The sequence below is a fragment of the Idiotropiscis lumnitzeri genome, chromosome 17, assembly GCF_059441095.1.
Source record: "Idiotropiscis lumnitzeri isolate Australia: NSW breed Sydney's pygmy pipehorse chromosome 17, RoL_Ilum_1.0, whole genome shotgun sequence".
NCBI lineage: Eukaryota > Metazoa > Chordata > Actinopteri > Syngnathiformes > Syngnathidae > Idiotropiscis > Idiotropiscis lumnitzeri.
The window spans coordinates 4,061,846-4,084,302 of record NC_142407.1 but is presented as its reverse complement, the minus strand read 5'-3'; the positions used below and the strand labels follow the sequence as shown (position 1 = coordinate 4,084,302).

The following is a 22,457-nucleotide window of genomic DNA, read 5'->3' as shown; positions in this document are numbered from 1 at the left end:
GTAATAATTATTTTGGGTGTTCATCATTGGATAGTATTGTTTTGGTATGGTATGGTACATTCTGCAATGTATTCCTCAGTATATCATGGTACCAACGTACGTTTTAAGGTTACGAATGGTTCAATGAACTAGTTTGCTTAGCGGGGAAAGAATATATTCTCAAGCACAAGAGATCACGATCAGGTTTACTGTTTTGCTTCTGATTTTTAAAAAATATTTCTGGCCTAATAGTGTTTTATTTTTTTATGTAGACAATATTACTGTGATAGCAGCGGTTAATGGTTGTTTGTGATGAACGCTGTAGAAATGGAACCTCCTGGATATGCTGATATGGATGATTTGTCCTGTGCCAATGCAAAAATGATGGATCCATTTGTGAGAGTTATTGTTAATTTTATTGAGAAACTTGAAAATATTAAGTGATACATGGAGTTTATCCAGCAGTTACAAGTCTCAGTTTCTTCAAATCCATCAATAGCACATTAATAACAGAAAAAAAAAAAAATGACAAGACAGAAGCAAGTGCTGTCTGTATAGTCAGCAATTTTACTTCTGTTTTCTCCTGATCTGCACTTAATAATTTGTTTCATTCATGTTTTTCTGATTAAACTGCTCCAATACATCATGGTGTCTGAAACCCTAACCAGGTGGTAAAAGAAATTTAGCTCGCTACTGAGTAAGAAAAGAAGAGGAAGAGACTGAAGGTGGACGAGGAAGACAGGAGGATGCAGTGGTCTGTTTGGTTTGGGGTGCGGGGAACCGGAGGTAGAACAGTTGGAGTGCTGGCTGTCAGACTGGTCAATGGGAGAGCTGATATTACTCGCGAACAGGACAGGCCTGCTCGTGGTAGCTTGCCTTGAAACCTTCTTTAAGGCCTTTGGGGATTTGAAGCCAAGGCTTCAGAAACAAATATGTGAATGAGGCTTAACAGAATCTTTTTTACATTTTGTTTATAGTATTCTATATAACGATATGATTGAACTTCGACGGAGAAATAGCTGGTTGCTCCTTACCTCAATGTATTGAGGAATCAGGGATGGTTTCGGTACCACACGAATGAAGATGATTCTGAACCTATGTGAGGAGGTTAGGGAGAGTTTTGAAGGTAATCATGTCAACAACAGATCACGGACATTTTTTTGTAAGGATATAATGTATGTAGTCAAATTCTAAATGTTCAGGAATGTACTTCATAGCAATGGGATGATTTTTGTTTCTTCAACCTCAGATTTCATATGGTCCAATTGATTGGTCAGAGCTAAACTTGTTATAGCGGTGGTTCTCAAATGGGGGTATGCGTACCTCTGGGAGTACTTGAAAGAACTCCAGGGGCTATGCAAGATTTTAAAACAAACAAACCTGCAAAAAGCTTTTAAAAATAATTATTGAATTTATCAGATGTTTCAGGAAGAAGATAGAAGTTCATAAAACAAAATTTCTGTTCAGTATTTATTCAATTTCATTATTTTAAAAACCCAGATTATCCCCCAAACTAGAATGGTTCAATCCAACTTGTCACATGCCATCTCTCGTTACCTGTCAAGCACTTGAAGACGCAAATAATCAAGACGTGGTTGAAGCATAAGCGTAAAAACCGGAGTCAGCAAAATCCCGATTGTATGTTGAAGATTATGTTTTATTTGGATTTATTCACACAGATTACTTTATGCTGATTTTTTTTTTTTTGTGGACCGATCCAAATGAAGTTTAAAAGGTTCTAAAGTTTAATAAATCAGACACTGATGGCGTATTTTAAGTCTTTTTTTTTTACCCCAAAATGGTTTGCGCTGGTTAAGGTGTACTTGGCTGAAAAAAATATTACACAGGGGGTTGATAAAAAAAGGTTAATTCTATAGGGCTGGGCGATATGACCTAAAATCAATATTGCAATAAATTAAGCAATTTTACCTCGATAACGATAAATGTACGATAAATTTCCGCCCGTGGACCAAAATCAAAATAAATGCAGGAAATGCATATTAACTGTTTTTTTATTGACCAACTGGTACACATTACTTTCAATGAAAATTAAAAAGTACAAAAATAATTTGTATAAAGATTCCAAGTAGCTTGCTTTGCATGACTTGAACAATGTCACAAAGAACAGGAGAAAAGGAGTACCTCTCGCAAAATCTTTTTTTGCAAATAGATTGTGCCAAGGTGCTGTAATGCCATGTGCAAAGGCCTAGATTTGTGTGAAGGTCTCTTGTAAACAATATAAATAATGCTATGTGCAAAGGAGCTAGTGTGGTCGGCAAATAAAATGCTAAATAAAATGGGAAAAAATTCAATGCAAATAAACAAGTGTGCATCATCGGGAAAATGTGCTGTCTCGAGTACTCTGGTGCGCAGTCGCCACTTGTCGTCGATGTAATGCACAGTCAGGCTCAAACAGGGATCCATGTTGCGACTCGACCACAAGTCGGATGTGGACGCAAAATGCTTGACATGTCTAAACTCCCGTCCCGATGTTGTCCATATTGGGAAGTACGGTTTGCGACAAATATTTTCGTACCTCTTGTCGGCTACTTTCATGAGGCATTTAAATCCTGTGCGCTCCACGGTAACTGGAGGAGCTAAATCTTTAGCTATGTGCTAGGCTATCGCGTCCACCTCTGAGACGTTCTCTCGTATGGTGTCGCCTCCGTTATGGGCTGTTGTCACTGGTCGAACCTTGCTTCTCACTTTGAACTTTTCAGCACGGCATGGTTGTCTTGTGGGTGGTGAAAAAGAAAAAGTTGGACGCGCTGTTTTGGGTGCTTACGACACACTTTGCAGTTCGTGTTCTTTTGCTCAAACATCGTCTTTATGGAACCCCAAAAATTTCTAAACGACAGATGTCGAATTTATTTTCGGGACAAGCGCAACATGAACAACTTCAACTAACGTTACTTCGTCTTGAGCCGTGTCAGTCGCTTCTTGATTTGAAATCCCAGCTACGACCGCGTCGTCTGTTTTCTTTTTTTGTTCAGCTGAGTGGAGTCACGTGACTAAAGCCGCTGTAGCCGTCTTAAAGGGGCATCAACATAGCCGCAGACAGACAACACTTCTTTTTTTTTTCAACACCGAATTTACCGACATGGGCAAAATGATGTCGGTCATTGTATTAAATTTCGGTAACGGTAAATTTTCGGTTTATCGCCCAGCTCTAGGTTGAGAACCACTGTGTTACAGTCAACTTTGACTAGCAAGACATGTCTGTAGTGATCTGCATATATTATTATCACATGAGAGTGGCCATGTTTGGAAGTGGATACACTCCCCTTTGAGGCCTAAGTACCAAAATGCACAGCCCGCCACTAGTTTTACATTTTACTGTACCGAATGTAAACCAAAGTGTGACATTAAAACCAAAGTATGGACGAAACTGTGGCTGTTGGCACACCATTGTTTTTGTGACACAGAACCGTGATATTGGAGGGGGAAGCACAGACGTGGTCCGTCTCACCTCTCATAACGTAGCAACAGCACGACCATCAGGATGAGTATCACGGGAGCCAGAACGTATACAATTATCCACACAAACATGGAACCATTGCCTGGGTCACTTTCTGTGACAAGGAGAAAAAGGTTTGTGAATTCGATTATTTGACTTTCCCAACTGTTCAGTGAATACTTTTACCTGTGCTGTAGTTTGATCCCCACATCACAATCTCACTCCAGTCGCTCCATACTGAAGCTCCACATGCTTTATGTAATCTGCTTCTCACCTGAAGCTCATACCGGGAACGACTAGAGGGCAAGTTGATGCAGTAATTTAGCTTCCCTCGATTGACTGTATATGTCTGCGGAGCGCACAAAGTATTTCAAATGGAAAGGTAGTGCAGATCACAAAGAAAATATAGAGTGACTGGAGATGTTACTCACATCCCACTTCTTGTAATTGGTCCTGTAGTGAACCTCATTTTCTACACATGATGCAAAAGTCTGATTCCAATAGAACCAGAGATTCCAATCGGATCCATTCTGAACAGTCAGGTTGGTTGGCGGATTTAACTTCACTGCACGTGACACACACATTTAAGTCCAAAATGATTAATTATTTTGTCTTTAAATCCATTCATCCGTTTATTATCTGAGCAGCTTATCCTCACGAGGGTCGTGGGTGTGGCTGGGCCTATCCCAACTAGCTTCCAGCAGTCCACCCTGGACTGGTCATCCGCCAATCGCAGCAGTGTTTAAGTTTAATTTTTTTAATGTAATTTGTTGAATGGTTGTCCTTTAGTTGTCAATTATGCAAGGGTGTAAATATCTTGTGAAAACAGAATAAAAAATAAAAACTGATTTTTATTACTTTAAAAAATGCAGTAAAATGTTCAGACTCTCTCAATACAAGCATATCAGATCAAAATATAAACGTTTTTAACTGATTGATATGTTTAGAGCAGAGGTCTTCCATCCTGTTCCTCGCGGGACGGTGTCCTAATTGTTTTCAATCTTTCCCTGCTGCAACACACCCGTTTCGATGATCAGATAATCACCAAGGTCCGCAGAAGCTGGACAATGATCCTGATCATTTTAATTGGGTGTGTTGCAGCAGGGAGAGATGAAAAACAGACAGGACAGTGGCCTTCGAAGAACAGGATCAAAGACCCCTGCTCTAGAGCAAGGGTCCTCAAGCAAGAGATAAAATTGATGCAATCTGAGTTGGGTTTTGCTTTTTCTCTCAGATGGCCGCGCCCTGTGTTTTTTCTTGTTTTTCCTTGGTGGCACAGGAGGGAATTTAGCAAGGAGGCACACACTTGTAATCAGATCCCGGTCATCAGCCCTGCGGCCACAGCAGGGAGTCAGTTGGATGTTTTTGTGCCCTTTTCCATTAAGTTCTGTTCTGTTTTTGTCTTTTCTTTTGGAACCATAACATAAGACAGTAGTATTGATTTCAATTTTATTCACACTGAATGGGAAGTTCTAAATATTTATTAAAATAATATTAAATCAGGTTTTGTTTTGTTTAGTTTTTTTTTTTTTTGCAAAGTGCTGAATATGAAAAAAAAATCAATACATACAGTATTATCAAATGTTTGGATTTGAATTTTTTTAATTGACGCTTTATCACTTTGTGAAGTATATTTTTAAAAATATCTTGAATGAAAAAAATCTGAACAAATATTAACTATTCCAAACAGCTTTAATCCACAGTTTTTCACTTTTAAAACAAGACTATCTGTTTGCACTGAACTTTAGTCCTCGCTTGCCGTCCACCCACAAGCAATGGTACTCAGTTCCTGTCACTGTGTGCATACATCCATTACTATAATGACAAGAAAAAACTACCAAAAGTTCATTGCGCTTTTTAAATTGCAAGTGACGGACAAAATAATCAAATCTGAGTCTGAGTATTGAGGACCTCTGTTGTTGGATTAAGATATCTGTTGTAGATTAAGATAAACTACCAGGATTATTTAGAATTTAGTATGTAATTGGCATTTAATGCTTGCTTAATCACATTGAACAAGTATAAATTTACTGAAACTCAAATTTTGGCCAGGTTTTAAGAACACTAACAGGCTGCTGATAGAACAACAGGCAGCCAACATAAGCACAAATAGTTTGGTCTAAAGTCCTAATGGAGGCCAGTGGTGTTTTAGGGGGACTGAAACCCCCCTATAATTTTTAAAAGTGCTTTTTTACATGTATTTATTTATTTTAACAAAAGGACCATATGTTCAATATAAAGTGGCCAGAAACATTTATTTGAAATAAATATGCACGCTGAATATGCACTGCAGGGAGTGTTTACATGTGAGCAATTGGTTTTGTATTTGTATTTGTAAGTATAGTATACTTTATATCTATATTTTTTAAAGAATATTTTATTCATTTATTCACGATTATTTTTACCATTACTTTTTTGGGGTATTTTATGAGGAATCATTATGTCCAGCCCTTTGTTTCAGGTGTGGTTCTTGGTGAGCAATAAATGAAGTTGATTAAAGCAAAGTGCCGTATTCAAAACAACATTATCACTAGTTGTTAAATATGGTGTATCCATCCTACAGCTTGGAATAATAAATTTGCTGTAAAAATTGTAATAATTACAGTACACTTACCTTTGCTTTTAAGGTCATCATCAGTCATCAGAAAAGTGTCGTTGCCATGCACCAGTTGCATGTGAAATGTTCTAAACCTGTTGTTTATGTTACCATATGGCTGAATGCAGCCGTTTTTTATACTGTAGTTTGTCAGGTACACCTCACATGCTCTGACTTTTTCATCTTGAAACCTGTGTAAGAAAAATCCCCACATACAAAAAGTAACTCCAGGAACATTTTATCTGCTATACAGCTATTCAGTTAAAACAAAGCACATATTTATCAGGCACGCACTCGAAATCATTTGAATTTGAGCAATTCATTTGAATTCAAACCATTTTATTTTAACTCACCAGCTGTTGAAGGTGTAATTGACTGTTAGATTGCCCTGTCTATTCCAGGTACATTTAACAGACTCCAGATGCAACACAACACAGTCGACATCTGCCAAGAGAAATACAGTAAAACAAATTCTGTAAAACCTTTTTGTTTCTGTGGGCTCTCCATATTGGTACGTTGAATGAAAATGTTCAAAAGAAAGTACAGTCAAATATTTCAAAGCATTGTTTTGTTTTGATATGCAGAGGGTTTTGCGTGACGAAAACACGTTCCACAAATACTGTAATTTTTTTCTATTTGTAAGACAAAATGCTAACTAAAACAATCGCTGTGATGATTATAGTTTTATGATGACAGTTTGAGTCCTGAACAAATGAATTCATAAGCCAACTGACATTGAAACTAATAAAACTAGTTTATTAAATAGAGGTAGTTGACAAGTCAGAGTTCTCCTCAACAACACTCAGATTATTGTATAGGATTTTACAGTAAAATCTATTAATTTTTTTAAGTGACTGATCACGTTTAGTTTCACTAGTGCTGTTCCGCCATGTTATCAGTTTGTGGTTCAGGAAAAAAATGATCAGTGTAGTTGTAATATTAAATACGTTGCTGTGAACACAAGACATTATAATCTCCATCAATTGTGAAATGACTTTGTAAAGAATAAAAACAGGCTGCAGCGTAATCCAAATTTCGCTTAATTAAATAGAAAGTCAAAAGTTCTTACCTGGGGGTTCTTTGGCAAAATCAGGTCCCACCAGACAGAGAAGTATCAACAATTTATTTAGCATTACGGAGCATAAGAACGCAGATACTTTCAGCGTAGGTGCGGGTCGACGGCTACATCTGTGGGGAATGCGTCACATTTGAGTTTTTTACTTCGTTTGGCTTTAGTGGTTTCTGTTTCCTGTCAGCGGAAACTGCCGGGGTAATCAGTCACTACATTATCACTATGTGAAAACTTAAAAGATTACTGGCCACATTTATCCTGCTCGGCCAAACGTTATTCGGATTGTAGGCCTACTCTGAAATATCACCCCTGCCAACTGGCTTTAGTCATGAAATACTTGACAAGATAAAGCCCACACATGTTACTATTTGAGGTTGGTTACAGAAGTTCAGTCTTTATGAGGAAGTCACTATACAGAATGGGCACATCAGTCTGGCAGCACCTTTCATCATGTGTGACTGCAGGCTTTGGTTTTTTGTTTCCTGTCAGAGGAAATTACTTTGAAGATATTAACGTACACTCAATTGAGACTGAAGTGGAGCTTTACCTGTGAATGTAGAACACACATTTTGCTACATGTTTTAAATGGAAGTCTCTTTTTTAAAACCAAATCCAGCCAAATATTAAAACAATTGATCTTTACATCACATTCAGTGTTTTTTGTTGAATATGTTCAGATTGGGCCAATGGAATGTTTTACAGTGAATAATAATTGATTAATTGTATTTTTGAAAATGTACATCAATGCATTTTCTATACCACCTCTTGAGCATCGCGGGAGCCAATTCCAGCCAACTTTGGATGAAAGGCAGACTACACACTGGTTGGGTCTCCAGCCATTTGCAGGAGCATTGGCGGACATCATCGCTCTCACGCTAACACTGTAACAGTGGAAACTGAATCCACACTGCTTGCACAGAAGTCAGGAGAGGAAACCACTAGACCGTCTGACTTGCTCTAAAAATGACTGTTTTGACACACAAAAACAGGAAGCACATAAAACTGGCTCAGGCAAATTGAAGGCATTAGTTCCTACTAAAATACGTTTGACCAACCAACCAAACTAATAAATAAATAAATCTGAATTATGTATTTATTCAGTATATTAAAATATTAATTATATAAAATTAAATATATTCATTAATTTATCCCTTGGATTGGAATGCGACCAGCCCTGGATGCATTCAGCCTCTCACCCAAAGTCAGATGGGATATAATTATAGTGGAAATAAGCGGAACATAAAATAAATGGATGGATGGATGATTTAAAAATGTGTATTTTTAGGTTCAATTTGTCTGACCATATTTGGTCTACTTATGTCAGTCAAAACAGATGCATGGCAGCTAAACAATTCATTGTATTTACCAACAGTAAATTTTGTTGATTGGCTCTATCCAGACTCTAATTAGGATTTATAAATGTTTGTATGTCCACGATTATTTACCTTTGTGGATATAAATTGGATATTGTATTGTATTGTATTGAATACAGTTTTGATAAGTACGTAGCGACCAACCACCGCCGTTCAACAGATTTTGAGGCATGATTTATTATATTTAATTTATTTCTAATGATTGTACTGTATTATATCGTATTTATAAGTATTATTTGTTTTACAATGTTTTATGTTTTCCAGGTAATACTCTTATTTTGCAAAACCAGGAGTTCTTTAATTTTGAAATCTACACGGAAATTAAATCTGTTTGTTGTGGTCTGTCACGGGGGCATTGCACTTTGCCAGCTACTACTACTGTTGCTACTACAAACGCTAGCGCCACAATGGCGTCTCCGCTAATAAGTCCCCTAGGCGTTAAATCCCCGACATTGCTGCGGTCCCTGTCTTTTGCGTTGCTGTCCTTCGTCCTGGTCGGGAGAGGTGAGGGCGACGCGATGGACAACGTCGCAACGGAGAGGCTGGCTGAGGAAAGCCACCGCCAAGACAGTGCCAACCTGCTCATATTCATCATGCTCCTAACGCTCACCATTCTCACGATATGGCTCTTCAAGCACAGGCGTTTTAGGTTCTTGCACGAAACGGGACTCGCCATGATCTATGGTAAGAGCACAAGCCTTGAGCTACCCAACGTGTAGTGCCTATGCTAACTAGCTAACTGGATACTTATGATAGCGTTAGCTGCGCATAGTGAAGCACCAAGCTACTTTGACAGTTTATTGTGCTGTGGTTACGTGAATGTGACCAGTCCATTGAAATGAAAAATGCAAATGCTATTAATCTGCCCCTCTACTCCAAAACAAACAAACAAACAAAAAAAACACTGAACAGCACTAATCCTTATAATACATTACAACAACATGAAGTAGTACTAGAATGAAAAACATCTACAGGTTCTAAATATGAAACAAATAATATAACGGTCAGTATGGTGGTAATTCAGCATACCTCACCGTATTTTTACATCTCTCCACAAACTGGTGTTTAAAATCTTGAAATTTAATAGCTGCAGTAAATATTTATCAGAAATACTTGTAATATCCATCCATCCATTATTTATACCACTTTTCCTCTCTAGGGTCGCGGGGGGCGCTGGAGCCTGTCCCAGCTATCTTTGGGCAGTAGGCGGGGGACACCCTGAACTGTATGCCAGCCAATTGCAGGGCACACAGAGACAAACAACCATCCGCGCTCACACTCATATCTAGGGGCAATTTAGAGTGTTCAATCAACCTGCCATGCATGTACAGTGAACCCTCGGTTATCGCGGTTAATGGGGACCGAGACCAGCCGCGAAAACTGAAAATCCGCGAAGTAGCGGCGCACCTTAAAAAAAAATAAAATAAATAAATAAATAAAAATACTAATATATACTTCGCACCTATATATATATATATATATATATATATATATATATATATATATATATATATATATATATATATATATATATATATATGTATGTGCAAAGTAGTGGCGCACCTTCAAAAATGCTTAAAAATAAAAAAATTATATATATATATATATATATACATACGGGTAGAGAGAGAGAGAGAGTGAAATTCATGTTATAACAAAAAAAAAATTATTATTAAAACTTATTTTTTTATACTCCAGCCATTATTTTTGTATTTATTCAATTACCTCTTTTTGTACTTATTTATTTACTTCGACTTTTACCTGCTGGTACGCCGTCCGGTGTGCCCTGTGAAATGAAAGGTGGCATTTTTCATTTATTTATTTATTCATTCATAACTGACAGCCTCGCGCTCCCCTCATGCCCGGGCGGAAGGTGTTCCTCTTCGGCTTAACTACCACGCACGCCGGCCGGTCTCCTCCGAAGCTCTCGCACGAAACGAAATGTCGCCGCGCGAGTGCCCGGGCGGAAGTTGTTCCTCTTTGGCTTAACTGCCACGCACGCCGGCCGGTCTCCTCCGGAGCTCTCGCACGGAGCGAAATGTCGCCCCGCTAGTGCCCGGGCGGAAGTTGTTCCTCTTCGGCTTAACTGCCACGCACGCCGGCCGGTCTCCTCCGGAGCTCTCGCACGAAAAGAAATGTCGCCGCGCGAGTGCCCGGGCGGAAGTTGTTCCTCTTCGGCTTAACTGCCACGCACGCCGGCCGGTCCCCTCCGGAGCTCTCGCACGGAGCGAAATGTCGCCCCGCTAGTGCCCGGGCGGAAGTTGTTCCTCTTCGGCTTAACTGCCACGCACGCCGGCCTCCTCCGGAGCTCTGGTACGGTCCGAACCGCGCGAAACGTCGCCCCAAATCGTGTCCGGGGGAACATGCTCTTCTTCGTCCACTCTCCTCTTCGGCGCACGCCGGCCATCTAACTGCTCCAGCGCCCCCTCGTGCCGCTCGGCGAAACAACAATGCCCCCGAATATTTTTTAGACCCGCGAAGCACTGAAGCCGCGAAAGGTGAAGCGCGAAGTAGCGAGGGTTCACTGTATACACTGGCAAAATAATGGAATCCTCCACACAAGATGGCAGTAAATCATTCCTAATATTACATTTGTAGATAACCTTTGACCGCCACTTGACTCTTTCTTTCCCTCCTGTAAGGCCTTCTGGTGGGTGTTATCCTGCGATTTGGCGTCCACGTGCCACCGAGCATGAGCGATGTTGTGCAGGGCTGCGCGGTGAACGCTAGTCCTGCCACCCTGCTGGTGAACGTCAGCGGTCGATTCTACGAGTACACCCTGAAGGGCGAAGTCAGCCGCGTCAAAGGCCACCAAGTGCAGGATGATGAGATGCTGAGAAAGGCAAGGCGATCCCTTGTCATTATTTATTTTTATATTATTATTTCTATAATTTATTGAACATTCAATGTCATAAATAATATATTTTAACATTTTATTGTTCGTATTTTAAAGTTTTCATTATGATGCTCTTTAATCAATACTTCTCAATGTACATGTTTTTATTTTTATCTGTTTAGGTTGTATTAATTGTTTTTTGTATGTTTATATGCAATGACAGTTAGAGAGCTTGAAGTCAGTTAATTGCCAATCACGTGTTCTGGCATTATTGACATGGACGCCTCGCTGAATGGAACAGGTGGTAGGCAGACACACGCTGACACACTCCTCCTCTTCTTCCTTTCACTTGCCCCAACCCCGATTCATTCATTCATCCAATAACAAATCACACTCAAGACACCTTCTTTTCCTCACAGACAGTCCGAAATTGTTAGAACTGTCGTATCTAACATCGCTTCAACACAATATTGCAAAAACATATTCTCCCGTGATTTTTTTTTTTTTAAAGTACCGTGGTGAGTTGCAAACCTGCAATTATGTAACATGGATTGGAGTTACACTTCTGCAATTTCTGACTGTCTGCAAGGCACTGACGGCTGCTGAATGTGATTGTAAGACTGAGTCAGGGGGTGGGGCAAGTGCACTTGGGGACATTGGGGAGCATTATATGTCTACGGCAGGGCGAGTGAGCTTGTATATAGAGACTGCAGGCAAAACGTTCCGTGCCTAGTAAGTCTAAGTCAACTACAAGGAAATCTGAAGTTGTTAAATCCTTGATAAGAACTGCAAAGTGACTGTACAAAATAGACTAAAACCCTATTTATTTTCTTTCACATTTCCTCAGGTTACTTTTGACCCAGAAGTCTTTTTCAACATTTTGCTACCCCCAATCATATTCCATGCTGGCTATAGTCTAAAACGGGTAAGGTGATCTAAGAGACTATTATTAAAAGTTATCTGTGCTGGAGACAATATGTGGATAAATGTGTTGGGACACACTATATGATCATTAAATCTACCCAATTTGTTGTTTCAGGGGCTTTTTATTACCATTTTTTTATTTGTTTTAAAGAGGAATCAACCCAAAAATGTTCTATGGAATATCACTCGTCTAAACATGGCATTTTGGTTAATATTGCGTTTGTGGAATATGACTTAAGATGTAAATTCCACCCATTTTTAGCCATCTCAGGGGGTGGCCATTTTGCCACTTGCAGTCGACTGAAAATGACATGACAGTTGCTCGGGGCTCAGATAACGAGCAATCATGGCTCAACTTCTGAGAACAGGTGAGTCGTGATTAGTTGTTGCCTGAGCCCTGAGCAAGTGTGATGTTATTTTCAGTCAACAGAAAATGACAAAATGGCCACCCCAAGAAATGGCTAAAAATGGGTGGATTTTGCCGCTTTAGTCGTATTGCACAAATTAAATAATAAATAGAATGCCATGTTTAGACAAGTAAAGGCACCTGGAACATACTATTGCAAACCATTTGTTTTGGTTTACTTCCCCTTTAAGAATTCATTGCAGGCTTAATCAAGTGCTCTTGCGGGCCGAATATTGCCCAAGAGCTGAAGCTTGCTCACCAACACTGTGTTGTCTTTGTACTATATTATTGTGACTTCAGACTGAGTTCTAGTACAATAAGTTATATATTTTAATTAATGTCTCGTCTGTGTCAGAGACATTTTTTCCGCAACATTGGTTCCATCCTGGCCTATGCTTTCATGGGAACCGTTATCTCCTGCTTTATTATTGGGTAAGTGGTCTATTCATATTCATATACTGTAACGACAATGAGCCTCCCAGTGTCTGATAACTTCCTGTAATGTCTCCCAGGCTCATCATGTACGGATTTGTGTCCTTCATGAAAGTAGTAGGCCAGCTCGGGGGAGATTTTTACTTCACCGACTGTCTCTTCTTTGGGGCCATTGTATCAGCAACAGACCCAGGTACAGCACTGGCATTAAAAAAAAAACAACTAAATTGTGAGACCTTTTGAAGCATTATCTAGCTTAATGATTTTTTTGCCCCTCAGGATCAATCAAGAGGCTGGTTGACTTCTTTGTTGTTCTCATTTAAAAACACATTGGTCTCATAGGGAAATTAGTTGAATAAATTAGTTCCAGGCTCACACTTTCGACATCATAAAAACCAAATGAATAGTACATGAATGTTTTAAGTAATATTTTCCCATTCCCAAATGTAATATAAATAAAAGGAGAACTTCACCATTTTATAGTAAATGTTAAATGAAACTTTTTACTGTTCAAAGACTTGATAGACTTATGTAATATGAAGGGTCACTTTTTATCAGTATTTTTGGAATATGACTTTTGTGTATTTCATGATGAACGTGATGACAGTTGATTGATTGAATTCTCTCATTCCAGAAAATGTTGGTGGTTCCACTTCTGGGCCATTAAAATTTACTGACTTCCCAACAATGCCATGTTTTATTTGGACTCATTCTGGTATAAGAAGCTAATTTTTAGGTATGGCCGAGTACCGATACCAGGTATCACTATCAGGCTGATACCAGCCTTATTTTAAAATAGAGGATCTCATGGGGCTGTTGATCCTAGCCACGATGCTGAAGGCCTTAAATGAAATCCGACATTAATTCCTCCTCGGCTGCAGTTTGTGCTGGTCGGCGGTTTGACACATCAGTAACTCAACTTCAGAAAGAAAGATCTTTATTTTTTTTTTTGTCATTCTATATTAATTATATTGTATATATCAAAAGTACTAAAGCTTTCGGTACTTGGTATCCGGGCAGACTCAATGAGTGACTACTCATACTGGTATCTGGAAAAAAAAGAGGTATTGAAAATTCCAATTCTTTGTGTTGCAGTCACAGTGCTGGCCATTTTCAATGAGCTGAAGGTCGACGTGGACTTGTATGCTTTACTTTTTGGGGAAAGCGTGCTCAATGATGCCGTGGCCATCGTCCTCTCGTCGTAAGTTTTTCTGACACCCCACGGACAAATCAACACAAACTCCCATAATCCCACTCGGTTTCTGCAAAGCCTCTACTGATAATCATTTTACTAACACAAGTCCCCTGTCATTCCACTGCTGGCCTTCCATTCATTCGTCTGTGTCGTTCATCACCTACTCGTACGTATGCATGCAGTGTTCTTCTCCGCTTGGAGAAGCAGAGGAGGCGGGGTGCTCGAATTGTGCGGCCGGAGGGCAATAAAGAATGGCTGGGGAAGAACCAGACAGTCATTCCTCAGTGGGTGGTTGGGCTTTGTGTTTTGTTGTGGTGGCATATTGGGATCCACAAAATGAGTCATAACATATTTCCTCAAAAAGTGCACACAAGTTTTTGTGTAGTAGAGGGTAAAAAGTTTTTATTTTTTGAGGTAGCCTATATTTAGGAGAAGGCATTATTTGGACAAAGAATTGTTGCAGCTGTAACAGAAAAAGTCAATATTTGTGTCCTTTGTGCCCTTTTAGATGTGGTTCTTCTCAATAATTTAGTGGAGCTGTTGTAGGCAGAGCTAATTTTCTCCTACTTAAGTTTCCACACATCACATAATACTATTCAATGCTCGGTTCATTAATTATTAACAATTTTTTTTCCTTGAATAAGGACTGTTTTTTTCACATGTGGAAACACTGAACAAATTATGGTATAGACATATTAGTTATTATTAGTTAATTAGTCATCAAAAGGTGTTTAATTGAGGTGTGGCCTTTATTTAATTCAGAGGTATTTCAGTATTTACTGCCTCTGAGAGCTCTATTAAATTAGTTAAAAATGTAAAAAAGAAATGATGCAACAATCAATGGCATATTCATTGTTTTAAATTATGAGCATTTTGAGTTTTTAATGTTATTAGGCTTTTGTGACATTTCCCGGTGATTTAATTTGTTTTTCGAATAGCATCAGTTGGTTCTCAACCCTTTGAGGCAACTATTTGAGGAAATATACCAAATTTAAAACAATCTGCTTTTCCTTTTAGATCACTGTTGGATCCAAACTCCAGTTAACGCAAGTGGTTTGCAATTTATTTTTACACTATACAGGGGGTCCTTGGTTTACGATGCGCCCGTCATAAACCGAAAACCCCCTCCATGCTTTACGTCACTAATCTGTTTAAATCACAGGTTATCAGATATTCATGGATTAGGGTTGATTTGATCCGTCCCCTTGTCCTCTTGTGGTTGCTGCCCCTATGGTCTTTCTACTGGTCTGTATGTTTATGCTGTCTATCCGGTCCTCAGCTCCATTGTGGCCTACCAGCCGACGGGGGACAACAGCCACAGCTTTGAGGCCATGGCCTTGCTCAAGTCCTTTGGCATCTTTCTGGGTGTCTTCAGTGGATCATTTGCTCTCGGCGTAGCCACCGGTGTGGTGACGGCGCTCATATCCTTCTTATCGTGTCATTGCTGCACATGTTGTTTGTGTCCCCGGCGTGTTAGCCTCCCAGAAACCATTAGCTACAATCCTGTTTGTGTGGTTATTGTACTACTGGTTTATTTGATATCACCACCAGTGACAACTTGGTGGAAATAATTTAAGAATGTTATTGAAAAGTTGGTTTTGTAGTTAAATGTAGAATTTTCTCAAGGAAACTTTAGATGACATTGTTTCATTATGTGAAGGTAATGTAATGATCATATTCAAATGTCATTTGTGGCACAAGTGTTGGTTTTAATTACCTACTGGTAGGTAGTCTTCATCGGGTGTTCTCATTACATTTAGTTAATAATCATTACTCAGGTAATACTAAAAAAAAAAAAAAACAGTCAAATGGATCAGATGGGTACATTGTGCAGGGTTAGATCCTTGTCATGTCAAATCAAGGTTTAATTGATAGTGCACAGTTGTCCTCACGTGACGAATTCTGCCAGCGGCTTCTTTGTGGGTTTCTAATCAGCTCCAAAGTTGATTTGCTGTTGAGACCATCATAATCTCAGAGGTCTGCACTTCCCTTTGCCTTGCTTTTTTGTAAGTATTGCATATTATCTTCTGATTTTTAATTTCTCTTTAACTTTTCATCACGTGACCAAGTTTACCAAGCTGAGGGACTTCCCCTTGCTGGAGACGGCACTGTTTTTCCTCATGTCCTGGAGCACCTTCCTGTTGGCAGAGGCTTGCGGGTTTACTGGTGCCACAGTCGTATCATTATAGTTGAATCTTTTTCATATTGTGATAAACTGTCAAATCATATTCTGAATGTGTCTGAATCCAGGCGTGGTTGCCGTGCTGTTCTGCGGGATTACTCAGGCTCACTACACCTACAACAATCTCTCTTGTGACTCACAGGATCGAACCAAGCAGGTAAGCGCCAACTGGGGCATGTCGTTAAAAAAAGAATGCCAACAGACACTCCCAAGACACCAGACCCAGTTCTCATTGTGTGCTTGTTTGTCTGCCTGTCACAACACAGTTGTTTGAGCTGCTCAACTTCTTGGCAGAGAACTTCATCTTCTCCTACATGGGCCTGACGCTCTTCTCCTTTCAGTCGCACGTCTTCAACCCTTTGTTCATCATCGGGGCCTTTGTATCCTACACTCAGCTCATTGTCAAAGAGGTCTTCTCTGCTGTTTATCTGGGAGTGCATTTTCATTCATTCATTAAAACCCCCCAAATCAAATGGCCCAAAAGGGATTTACTGTAACTTATTATGACAAAAGAAAAGTATGTGATACGGTGTTGGTTTAATAACAAATAGCAGGGGTGCTCACACTAGCAGGAGAGGGAGCGATGATTTTTTTGTACATTGTATGTAGATGTAGCCAATCTCTGTGGCGGCTTTGGGTTTACAAGTAAGTTGTCTGAAAAATGACTACTATCCTGACGACTGGCTTTTTAATTCCTTCACCTTTCTCTTCCTCAGCTCGCTTTTCGGCGGAAAGTCGGTATCATATTTTCCATGAACAGTCCAAAAATTTCCCTTCCCTTGGTATTGCACTGGAGAGGGGAGCCCTCTAATCTCGTTGCACACTTGAGTACAATGACAATAAAGGGATTTCTATTCTATTCTATTGCGATGGTAGACTGGCAGATGAGGCAAACGCACTTCGAAAATGTCATCGTGAAAAGCAACTCCTCCTCCCATTCCGTATGAAAGTGATACGTTTTTGTCTTCTGACAAGGTCCAGCACCCCCACTCATGTTTATACCCCCCTTGAGTTTAAGAGAATAAAACGAGGGCTTAAAATTGGAGGTAACCAACTCGCTAGCTTGTTAGTTGTGCTGCACTTATCACCGTTGTTTGCGCATGCGTGGTGACCTCTGTGTCACAAAAAAAAAAAAAATCAGGTGTCATCTGACTGGGTGCCCTGTATCAATCACATGACGGATAATGATAGGCTGACGTCTATTTTTTAATGTCATGCGATCTACCCATGCTACCTTTGCGATCGACTGGTCGATCGCGATCGACGTAATGAGCACCCCTGGTATATAGCATGTACCGGTAGCTGAAAATATTATTGCTATGACTATAGGGCTGGGCGATTATGGCTGAAAACTACATCGGTCGGCATGTATGTCATATCGGTCGATATCAAATTTATATATATTTTTATATATATATATATATATATATATATATATATACTCAATTTTAATTTAATACCCTTTTCCAATATTTTTAACTGATTGTTTAGGTGAACATTTTCTATACTGACAGAACATATAGGTGTGCAGAACGCTTCATTGCACGTAAATATCTCCACAAGCATCAAAAGTAATACAAATGTTAAACGCCATGCAGTGTTTTGTTAGCCTGCTACTCAACATTGAAATTAGGTTAAATTCCACGACTCCACTGCTTTGATCTTTCACAGTCTATGCTTTTGCTGTATTTGAGAGTTAATACTGATTTTGTCTGCTTGTTACGCTGCTATGACAAACACCCCAGTTGTTTCACTGTCACAAGACATTTGAAATGCATCACAACCCATGCAAATTTACTATATGCATTTATGACGATACATGATTTTATGACATTTATAACGTGACAGTGTGTTCCCCATCATTAATCCCTTCAGCATACTTCTTTCACTGTTCACCCATGGAGCTTTGTCCTTAACCAAAATTCTACTGCAGGTAGCAGTGTTCTTGGGCAGGGCGGCAAACATTTACCCATTGTCCTTCCTGCTCAACCTGGGCCGCAAGAACAAAATTAGCTCCAATTTCCAGCACGTCATGATGTTTGCAGGTACGTTATAATACAGTGCTCCCCAACCACCGGCTGTTTGGTTGCGGACCGTTGAGAGTGACGGGGCAAAAAAAGTATTAAAGGCATTCTCTTTTAGAGTTTTCAGCTGCTGAGAAGTGTGGGATAAACTTTATTCATATCCTTGTTATCCAGTTTAAGGTCCATGTACTAGAATGCTCTTTGTCCCCCTGAGTAAGAGGATATAATGCACTAGTACACAGGTGTCGAACTCTAGGCCCGGCGGCCAGATGTGGCCGACGACCTCATTTTATGTGGCCCGTAAAGGGCCAATCATGTATGTCAACTTCCTGTTTCTAGCACATTTTCTTCACTTTTAACAACATGCGATATTGCCATTCATTTGTCACCAATCCTCCCCTTTTAAAATAAATTGCAAAATTGTTGAACAAACAATTACTTACTAGCTTCTAATTTCAAAACTGGCTTTCCATAATGGCCCTCTGAGGGAAACCATAACAACGATGTGGCCCGTTCACAAAAAACGAGTTTGACACCCCTCCACTAGTAGAACGACTGCCTTGGTGTCCCCCACCCCTTTACCAGTGGGTTGAATGATCTTTACCATTGAGCAAAAGGCTCATAATATCCCACTCTGCCTCTTTGCTCCACCAGAGGAAAGTGTTGTTCAAGGTTTTTTATGACTGGGCGGTCCAAAAAAAAAAAAAAAACGTTATCTGAAGAATGTACCGTGCATAATTTGTTTTATTCTTATACATAATTAGCATAATCGTTTGTGTTTTTATTTTTTTTTTCGTCTGGGGTGTATTTTGTTTTTAGATTGGCATAGCACTGGCAGATTGGATCAAATGCGCTCATGTCTCGTATATACTGGTGCAGGGCAATATTTTTGAGTATGGTATTAAGTTCATCAGAAACCCAAAGGAAAATACTTTCCAAGGGGTAAATTCCTACCTAATTTTTATATTAATTATAAAAATTAAATCAGGAAATTGTCAATCTCTATGAGTTTAAACTGCACTGCTGAAATAAATTTAGTTTAGCACAGTATTCCAATTTATTGAGATGTATCTTTTGCCTTTAGGTTGTAGGTTCGCCTCACCTGATCTATTTTTGCACCACTTTTCCCCTCTAGGACTGCGCGGGGCGATGACATTTGCCCTGTCCATCCGAGACACGGCCACCTACGCCCGCCAGATGATGTTCTCTACCACATTGCTGATCGTCTTCTTCACTGTGTGGATCTGCGGAGGTGGCACCATGCCAATGTTGTCCTTCATGAGTATTCCGTAAGGGCCACAACAAAATTTGTCCCCCTATCTGTAATTTCATTTTTTTTTTTTAATAATATTTCACTGTCACCTTTCTTGTCCAACACCATCCCCCCCTTCCCTGCTCACACCCCACTCTCAGCGTTGGTGTGGACTCTGATCAAGACTACTCGGTAAGTATCACAGCTTGAAATCTATAGGTTTTCCTTTGTGAAATTAAAAAAAAGATGCACGTAATGTTGTGCTTGACAGAGTTCTGGAATGCTGGATGGCTCACAGAGGAGGAATACCAAGCATGAGAGCGCCTGGCCATTCAGGATTTGGTACAACTTTGATCACAAGTATCCTTTGATGTGGATGCGCACTGTGTGATTCAACCCTTCAAGTGGAAATTCAATTTACTGTGCTATTTAAAGTATTTCTGAAAGACCCTGACAGAGCCAAATCACACACGATTCACATACCAGTACATGATGTAACAATCAAACTTTATTTATAATGTGCCTTTCAGACAAAAAATGCAACACAAAGTCTGTTGCATCATTAAAATCAACCACCGCCCATTACACAGACTTTTTATGACAATGACCTGTGATGCATGGCTGAATCCAGAGGATCTTGACAATGAAGCATCTTAGTTATCTTCATCAGAGGAGGAGGAGATGTGGAGATAGTTTTTTGTCATGAAGTATCTCCTGATAAAAACACCGAGCATAAATTAAACAGCAAGCGCCTGAAAATGATCCTTGTGGCACATTACATGTTATTTCATGGACTTTCGAGGTGGATTTAGCTTTGCGTATCAGCAAAGTTCTGTCAGTGGCAGAGGGTAAAAAACGTAATGACTTGAATTAATGAATATTTTTACCTTATTTTATTATTTTTTTTAAAAATGTTCAAGGTCCTTGACACCATTTGCGCAGCTATCTGAAACCCCTCCTGACACATAGTGGCCCGCCTCTCACTGCCACTCTGCCTGCCTGTTGCGGACCACTGGCACGGTGCCTCACCAGCCCGCAAGCATACGAGGTTTGAACTTCAACTACATTATTTAACACATTTGATGAGGTGCGTTACTAGAAGGTTCTTAAAATGACTGGCAATTTGTGTTGTTGAGCATTTGCTTTTATATACCACATATCTCTTTCATTTGTATTTTTTTGCCACTACTCATGAAAAACAACTCAGGACTCATGTAAATTTGATATTGACAGCATATGCATAGTATGGGAAAAGGTAATGATGCTTGTCATTAGTAGGAAATACTTTATCTTCATGATTTTGGGGTCTCTTCCACTTTTTGTTTTTTGCACTCTAGAACGAAGGGCCGCTCCACGACGAGGACTCAGACTTCATCCTGAACGATGCCAGTGTTAGCTCCATGTATGCAGACGTCACTGTCAGTACAGACGGCTCGGGTTCCAGCGGCGTCAAGCGCCACCGCCCGTCCTCCGCTGACGAGGGCCTGGATCACGAACTGGCACTGGCCGAGCACGAGGTGGCCATCCGGGGCACCCGCTTGGTCCTGCCTATGAACGACGCGGCCGATCCACCGACCACCGTAACCCTGCCCCCACCACCCTCCCCGCCCCGCTCAGACCCCCGTAGGCACAGACTGTAAGAAAAGGTTTCCACTGGCGGAACGCGGCTTCTTGTCGTCGTCATTGCAAATACCAAATTGATTTGGTCTCCCATATCTGGGGCAGTGGCTACATTCACATGACCGTACTGTGTGTCCTGCAGGCTATTTACGTGGCAATTAACAACTACAGTTAGACCCGGCTATGTTTACCATAGTTCCTCACTATTTCAATATTTACATCTCTGCATGTAATTGAAGGCTTGGTTAGAAAGTGGCTATTTTTACAAGAGTCTTTTTTTAATTTATTTTTTTATAGTTTTTAATTCGACTAATCTCAGCAATTTTGTTTGTATTTTACAGCTCTGCTGTTTTGCTAGTGTTATGTGGTCATAGTTTTTATTGGCATTTCTCTTGCCAATAAAACCTGTCTGATGAGTGAATGGTGTTCTATACTGTTAAAACATTTTCTGCACTTCAGGACCCGCATTTTAGTTGATTTAGTTTTCTTGCTTCACAGACTCAAAATTTGATCTGCTGCTATAAGAGAGCATAACTAACTTGCTAAGTAATGTTTAAGGGGAAAAAAAAATTCTGCATAAACTGTTACGGTCAAGTAATTATAGCCACTGTATTAACTTGTTACGACTGGAATAATCATCTTCTTTCATTGTTTCTCGTCGCTTAAAATGGTTATGCGGACAGGTCCGCGTCAGGTACATGCGGTGCTTTGCGGGGAGTGCTCTGTGACGGTAGACTTGAACACACCACACTCAAGGTCAGGTACTGTCTATTGAAATACATGCATGGATCACGAGTCAGTGTTTAGAGAAGGCGAAGCTACAAGAAAACTGACTACTTCCACACTCCTGTAAAAACATAGCACTGCTAGCGTGCTTCATTTATGTGTGGATTTATTTATTTATTTTTTGTTTAATCGTACGACATTTCTTGATTTTTATAAGTAGGACAGCTCGGTGGCGAGACGCACCGCAACCGCGTCATCCCATGTGTGGTACGTGGTACGAATGCCGGGCGATGAGGGGGGTTGTGGATTTTCATTATGAGAGTTTCCCCAACTGTGTTTGTGTAAAAATAATTTATCTATGTAATGTAGCAAGATGCTACATA

General features: G+C 39.9%; 2 protein-coding genes across 3 annotated transcripts in view; one reads left to right on the top strand and one right to left on the bottom strand.

Annotated features, from left to right (window-relative positions):
* Nucleotides 1-378: 378 nt before the first annotated feature.
* LOC148319766 (cytokine receptor common subunit gamma-like) lies at nt 379-9,217 on the bottom strand. The gene is made up of 9 exons (XM_088279014.1): nt 9,088-9,217; nt 7,102-7,220; nt 6,386-6,476; nt 6,051-6,223; nt 3,868-4,001; nt 3,623-3,785; nt 3,449-3,551; nt 1,014-1,074; nt 379-897 (listed from the first exon to the last, which is right to left on the bottom strand). Exons 2-9 carry the CDS (start codon nt 7,163-7,165, stop codon nt 817-819), a joined length of 870 nt encoding a protein of 289 aa, XP_088135140.1. The 5' UTR covers nt 7,166-7,220; nt 9,088-9,217; the 3' UTR covers nt 379-816.
* The window catches only part of LOC148319765 (sodium/hydrogen exchanger 6-like), a 15,064-nt gene continuing 1,415 nt past the window's right edge, over nt 8,809-22,457 (top strand). The window contains exons 1-17 of one of the 2 annotated variants that reach the window (XM_088279013.1): nt 8,809-9,161; nt 11,120-11,319; nt 12,161-12,238; nt 12,999-13,075; nt 13,156-13,268; nt 14,171-14,276; nt 14,453-14,554; nt 15,550-15,691; nt 16,331-16,436; nt 16,521-16,609; nt 16,719-16,832; nt 18,386-18,497; nt 19,612-19,765; nt 19,890-19,920; nt 20,000-20,088; nt 20,671-20,776; nt 21,066-22,457. The exon at nt 21,066-22,457 is cut by the window's right edge and continues 1,415 nt beyond it. In XM_088279013.1, the coding sequence (XP_088135139.1) occupies nt 8,885-9,161; nt 11,120-11,319; nt 12,161-12,238; nt 12,999-13,075; nt 13,156-13,268; nt 14,171-14,276; nt 14,453-14,554; nt 15,550-15,691; nt 16,331-16,436; nt 16,521-16,609; nt 16,719-16,832; nt 18,386-18,497; nt 19,612-19,765; nt 19,890-19,920; nt 20,000-20,088; nt 20,671-20,776; nt 21,066-21,368 (2,199 nt within the window). In that variant the 5' untranslated portion in view covers nt 8,809-8,884 and the 3' untranslated portion in view covers nt 21,369-22,457. The remainder of the gene's footprint in view (nt 9,162-11,119; nt 11,320-12,160; nt 12,239-12,998; nt 13,076-13,155; nt 13,269-14,170; nt 14,277-14,452; nt 14,555-15,549; nt 15,692-16,330; nt 16,437-16,520; nt 16,610-16,718; nt 16,833-18,385; nt 18,498-19,611; nt 19,766-19,889; nt 19,921-19,999; nt 20,089-20,670; nt 20,777-21,065) is intronic. The other variant, XM_088279012.1, reaches the window with a different exon arrangement.

Coding starts and splice junctions, on each gene's coding strand:
- LOC148319766 (XM_088279014.1), bottom strand. CDS start 7,165: ATGCTAAATAAATTGTTGATACTTCTCTGTCTGGTGGGACCTGATTTT. Junction 3,786..3,867: donor CCAATTACAAGAAGTGGGAT/GTGAGTAACATC, acceptor TGCGCTCCGCAG/ACATATACAGTCAATCGAGG. Junction 1,075..3,448: donor CTGTTGCTACGTTATGAGAG/GTGAGACGGACC, acceptor CTCCTCACATAG/GTTCAGAATCATCTTCATTC.